This window comes from Mauremys mutica, chromosome 3 (genome assembly GCF_020497125.1).
Source record: "Mauremys mutica isolate MM-2020 ecotype Southern chromosome 3, ASM2049712v1, whole genome shotgun sequence".
In the NCBI taxonomy this organism is placed as follows: Eukaryota; Metazoa; Chordata; order Testudines; family Geoemydidae; genus Mauremys; species Mauremys mutica.
In genome coordinates, this window is record NC_059074.1 from 104,705,779 (window position 1) to 104,712,178 (window position 6,400).

Here is a 6,400-nt window from a genome sequence, read left to right on the forward strand (position 1 = left end):
GGACCCAAATGTTATCAATCTTAGTATATCTGCTAAGTCTCCAGGTCAACAAAAGGAAGACAAGAGATGAAATCTCAGGAATTTGTGAATGCATCCAAAAAGAGGGATAAGAAGACAGAGGATTGGAGGCAAGATCTCCTTGCAGAGAGGATGAAGAACAGAAAATTGATGAATGATAGCATTAAGACAGACAGGGATATGCAGAAACAGCTTATGGAGTTGATACAGTCTTGCTGGAGAACATTTTGAGGCAAAGTTCCCAGACAGCACCACAGCCCTAACACTGCCATGTCCTTCAGCACATGGAGAACAATGCACAATTGGAGTAGCAGTAACCTTCTCCAAGTGCCAGCCATAGGCACTTCCTTCACCTTTCCAGAACCCAAGACAATAAAAATGGTGAATACTGGAACTACAGCTTGACTCCTGCAGCTACAGTTGGTTTCTTCCCTCTCCATTCTACATGCCATGCTAAGGACTACATGCAGAAATGTTTGTGACCAGTACAGCACAAACATACACATGCCTAAAAGTTCTGAGTGCGTATCAAATCTATACTATTATGTTCCATAAAGTTTGCACTATTTTATGATGTGGTTTATGTTCCATTGAGAAGAAGTTTGCTCTATTTTGTTCAACAACAGTTTTAAGGGTCCCCCCCCTTTGCTGTTCAGTAAAGGTTAGGACTGACAAAAGGTCAATATTGTTTTATAAAATTACACATTCCATAAACAAAAAAGATGCCCTTTCATAACATTGTTTCACAAAACTTAAAGCATAACAAACTTCCATTTTATAAAATCTGTCAACACAGACTAGTAAAACCCCTCTACATTGCATAACAAAACCACGTGTGAGAAGAAGCTGCATGAAAGAAGCCATTTTGTAGACTTAAGACTATGCCACTAATGCTGCTGTTGTGCCACAGATTGAAAAGAAATGCCAGGGCTGAGTCCTAGCAAGCCCCAGCACAAATTAAGTTCTGGGTGAGGTTCTCTCCCTTACTCACAGATATTGTACAAAATACAGCATACAGTTATCATAAGCAGCAGATATTGGTCAGGAGTCTCTCCTCATTCTCAGGCATTGCCATCTCACTTTCAACCTTCCAGACTCATACTCCATTATATTTTGCAGCTGCTCAGCATATAGTTGTATAGCTTCTTTCTCCTATCCAAGTATCCAGTAAAAGGCTTTATAACAAAGGAAGCAGTGGGTAAGATGGGTTTCCTAGAATTACTGAGAGGGGTGGGGGGGAGAAAATCACACCACCATTACTGTCCATGGAGGTCTCAGGAGCAAAAGTTCCCTTTTTCATTAAAGAAAAAGGAGTCAGTATTGAAAGATCCTGGCACCATGGACCTTTCAAGATCACCCCACATTAATATTAGGGAACCTGCAACAGTGATCAAGTGGATCCTGGAGAAATGCCCCTTTCTGTTTATAAACTCTGAGGCCTGATGTGGGGTTTTGTAGACAGACTGCTCATTACAACACCACCACTTTACTCACAGGACTGCAAACTAGAACTTGCTACTTTATTCAATTGCATCACAAAAACTGAGTGGGTAGGTGAGGAACTCCCACTGACCAACACAAAGTTAGGGAGAGGTAGAACATGACTCTATCCCCTTGTGACATACCAGGTTACAATCCAGACTAATGAGCAGCTGTGTCATCCCTGCCCTGTAACCTTGGGTACCTTACAGTGCCTCGCTGAAGTAGCTCCTCTCTTCCACTCACAAACAGCCTTCCAGCATGCAAGTCACACCCTGAATGTGTGTGTGTGTGTAATTGCAGCCTGCCAGTCACACTTGGGGTGCACGCTGGCTCTCACCAGCCTTGGTTATACTGCAGGGTGACCCCAACACACCCCAGGTCTTAGATTTCTCCCCAGAAATATATGTCCTGTACTGCCAGCCCTCTCCTAGACAATACAAGTCTGTTATTTCTTTAATAGAATATGCACACAACTTGTCACCTCAAATGGGGTTTCCCAGACACTTCAATTTAAACACACTGATAAACACATAGATAAAACAATAAAACAAGTTTATTGACTACAAAAAGAGAAATTTAGAGTACAAGTAATGAGGCATAGTCAGAAATGGTTACAGGAAAAATAAAGACAAAACATTTCCTATGACTTTACAAACTATATGAGATTCAAGTAAGATTTCTCACCAAATGCTTTCAGTTTTACTGAAAAAGAGGGGAAACTTGGGGTGTTTGTTCCTCTTTTTTATAGTTTCAGTGTCCCTCTTGCAAAAGATTTCCAGCGGGTCACCAGGAGATAAGCAGTCTATGGGGAAGGATGTTCTCTGCTGTTTTTAATCACCAATTTGAGCTTCTGACAAGCACGTGGGTCATATCATTGTCTCAATTAAATTCAGGAATCCCAATCACGCAAATCCATCAATAACCTCTTGTGCATTGCCATCCTTTATGACTCAGAGTATCAGCACCTTCTTTGTAGCAGTGCACCTCTCCATGACAACAAAACCAACACTTACTTTACCAACACTAAAGCAGTTAGCGACTTACTAGAAGCAATCAGGAATGCCAGACTTCCAGATGGTGATTGCCACAATCTTCTCCATGCTCTAGGGAACCTCTTATGTTGGCATATTTGAAAAAATACCATTTCCTAGGGGTCAGAGGACTAGAACTGGTTGCATGACTCCTGCATTTGGGGAATCTGGGCACAATCACCAGAAGCTCCTTAGAAGTAGGGGGGCCACCAGAGCCTGGACCATAGCTATGCCCCCCTACTCTACCCCAAGGCCCCCCTCCCTCTTGCCTACTCCCCTGAGGCCCCCTACTCATGCTCCAGCCTCTCTGCCTCCTCCCCTGAGGGCCCCACCCACTACTTGTGCCTCTCCACCCCTGGTAGGCAGAGGGTCCTCAGGCGAGGGGCTGGAGAGGCATAAATGAGAGTGCCTCTAGGGAAGATGCAGAGTGGAGAAAAGAACAGGTAAAGTGAGGACACAGCCTCTAGGGAAAAGGCAGAGTAGGGGAAGGAAGAGGAGCAATACAGGCAGAACCAAAGGGAGAGAGAACAAGTGGGAGTAGGGCCTCTGGCTGAGGCACAGGTGGAGCTATAGCTTTCATATAGGGGAAACTCCAAAAGCAGCAGGTCAGCACACCTTCAAAAAGAGAGGCACCATATCCTATTTGGAGAGGCTTAGCCTTCCCTGGCCTTTTATACCTGCTGCCCATCCTAGCCTGGCTGTCTAAGTAGCCCCACCCTCTGCACCTGAGAAAGGGGTGGCTCTTAATTAGCTAACCCTTATAAAAAAGGGCAGCAGAGGTATTGTAAGTTCCTCTAGAAAATTAAGGGAGCCTGAGGTGGGTCTCTCAATGGACTGTTAGTGGAGTTATGGCTGAGAGGAATTGTTCTAGAAAGCCAAATGGACAAGAGGAGAGATAGAGAGCCCTTTCTTGTTGAGGTTGTGAGGTAAAAGCCAGGAAACATTGAGGTTATTGCTGAAGAGAGAGTGATTTGGGGATACAATTACTATGCTTAGACCTTGAGGTAAGAGCCTGTAAAGTGTTCTGTTATTAAGAAGGCTCAATTAAAAGGAAAATACCATGACTGAAAGTGGCTTGGCTGGATTCCCTGAGCTACCTCAGGCAATATCACTACTAGCAAGAGTGGTATTTAAAACCATGTTAGCAATTCCACCTTAACTACAGTCAACTATTATTATTTATCCAGTGATACCAGTCAGTGCTGTCTTCTTGGGGAACTGGGGTACAGTATCCAGCCTGTCTGACTCATGAAAGGACACCCCCCCCCTCCACTCCCTGCCTCTGCTTGAACCAAAACTGATCAGAAAAAAGACATTCAGAAAGCAGTGAAGGGTGGTGGGAGACACACCTAGATTCCCCCCTGACAAGGGTGACAAGATTAAGGCAACTCCCCTAGCCCCATCTGCATCAAAGATGGGACAGGGAGGCATCTCCATTAGCATACAGAATGGAGAACAGAGATTCTAAGACAAGAACTGCACTGAACACTGGGACCAGAAAGGCAGGGAAGCCCTGCATCCTGTGGGATCTCTGCTCCAGATGTTAATGACCCTATATCTGCACACACCTAGCTCAGCAGTTATCAGACCAATTCTAGTAATGAATCCTTGAGTGATATCCAAAATACTGAAGCTGCTAAATTGCATTGTGAGCTCCCTGGAAGGAACACCACCTATAGCCAAGAGTGATCAGCTCCTATTGTCTAGCCTAAAGAAAACCCTTGAATCATCAGTTTACCTATAAACAAATCTGGTGTTCTCCCTTGAACCATTGTTGTTTCCCTACCAAAAAAACCCTAGTCACACTCCAGTAAGTGTTCTGATACATGGATCCAAACTCTGCATCAGTTTCATGGGGATTTCATCTTCTCCTGACTGATCTTGTTGGGGACTCTGCCTGTCACCAGCACTCAGGACCCTGACCTACCACCATCACCTGGGAACTCTGACCAGTTCAAGCTTCCTGGAGTGGTGAGATCCTTCCCTCTCCCTCTCTGTTTTCTTTTCTACCTCAGGTGTTAACCTTTAATAACGTATGTTATGTTGGTTTAGCCCTCCTTGTGTAGTTATCACTATTATTCAATAAATAACTTTTATGGTTAAGCTGGTTGCTTCTCTCGCTGAACTTTACTCTGATGTGTTTTTAGCTTCCCCATTACTCTGCAGCAATGCTTCTCTTACTTAAGCTAAAGATCCCTGTAGCGCCCAAAAAATACTGTGGGGTTTGCTCATCAAGTGGGTCCAGTACGATTGTAATATGAAAGTGGGGATCAGGGCTGTTGCAAGGATGTTTTGTGCCCTAGGCAAAACTTCCACCTTGCGCCCTCCCCCGTCCCCCGTCCCCGAGCCCCATGCCCTGAGGCGCCCCTTCCCCCCGTGGCTGCTCCCCCCCTCTGCCCTGAGGTGCCCCCCCTGTGGCAGCTCCCCGCATCCCCCGTGCCCTAGCTCACTCCTGCTCCGCCTCCACCCTGAGCACGCCGTTGCCGCTTCACTTCTCCTGCCTCCCAGGCTTGTGGCGGGAGAAGTGAAGCAGCGACGGCGTGCTCGGGGTGGAGGTGGAGCAGGGGTGAGCTGTGGCGGGGAGTTCCCCTGCTTGCCGCCCCCTCCCTTCTTGCTGCAGGCGGCCCTCCCTGCACCCTTCTGCCCCAGCTCCCTCCGCCTAAATGCTGATGGTGACCAGGCCGGCCGAAGATCCGGCTGCCGCAGTTGCTGCCGAAGAAAATGCCGCCCCCCCAAATCCTAGCACCCTAGGCGACCACCTAGGTCGCCTAATAGGTTGCACCGGCCCTGGTGGGGATATGGATGTGCTGAGCCTGTGACATACGGGGTGGTAGCTTGAAAGTGCTGCTTGGCCCAGCCTATTGAACCCAGGAGCATATAAGGATGGCAGCTTGGAAGTGCTGATTGACCTGGTCCACTCAGACTTGCTGTGTGTCTGTTCATCTGGTTCTGGGGCTGAAGGAACCCAGCCCTGGGGAATCTAGGTCCTGCAGGATAGCTCCATTGGGAGGGGACTTGCAGAAGGGAGAAATAGAGCTCGGTATGAAAACACAAGTAGTACATTAATAATATTACAGAACTCCCCTAGAAGAGTAACTCTAATAAATGAGCGTACTCCATAGTAATGGGCAAATCTGGTAACAAATTGGTGGAGAAACATGGGCAGCATGTGATCCTAATCATGTGGTAATTGTTGAGTAGTTGCTGTGGAGTAGAGAAACTGAGGCACAGACCTGAGCAAGCTTTCTTTTCCTTTTTCAGACCGAGCCCCTTTAGCAAAGTCCTTCTCTCATAGAATATCTGGTAAGAATTGTGCTTAGAATACCTGTAGACCTGTGCATTAAGTAGTTAAGAGTTGTGCCTTAAAAGTAAAGGTTTTAGAGCAATACTGTGACTAGTGAAAGAGCTGTTGGTGGGGATCATTAGTGAGATAAGAAAATAAAGGTGGCTGAAAAAGACCTTTTTGCTACTTGCTTGAGACAAGAGAAAACCAACAAGTTAGCGAGATGGGTAATGAAGAAGGGGAAATGCCCCTGGGAAATGGGGTGTTTTAAGGGTGAGAATCCCCTGACTGAAGCTCGTCTGAGCTTTGAACAATACTGCACAACTGGTTTAAGCCACGTGGTAGTGCAAAGGATGTAGCTGCTGTATGGGCATTATTTTATACATGTCTGGACATGGTTGAAATGGTAAAGGGAAGGCAGGAACTGGAGCCTGAGAAAAAGCAGTTACAACAGCATTTGAACAAATGTGAGAAAGAGGGTGTGTGAATTGATAGCAGAAAAGCTCAGAATGGTGACTACTTAGAGATATACAAGAGGAGAGAGACAAGGCAAGTAGGAATGCAGAACAGTATAAGAAATAGTTAA

At 46.1% G+C, this 6,400-nt stretch overlaps 1 protein-coding gene across 1 annotated transcript in view; it reads right to left on the reverse strand.

Moving 5' to 3' along the window:
• The window catches only part of IFNGR1 (interferon gamma receptor 1), a 39,084-nt gene extending 36,425 nt beyond the window's left edge, over nucleotides 1-2,659 (reverse strand). The window contains exon 1 of the mRNA XM_045009294.1: nucleotides 2,545-2,659. Coding sequence (XP_044865229.1) covers nucleotides 2,545-2,644 — 100 coding nt within the window. The 5' untranslated portion in view covers nucleotides 2,645-2,659. The remainder of the gene's footprint in view (nucleotides 1-2,544) is intronic.
• Nucleotides 2,660-6,400: the final 3,741 nt, after the last annotated feature.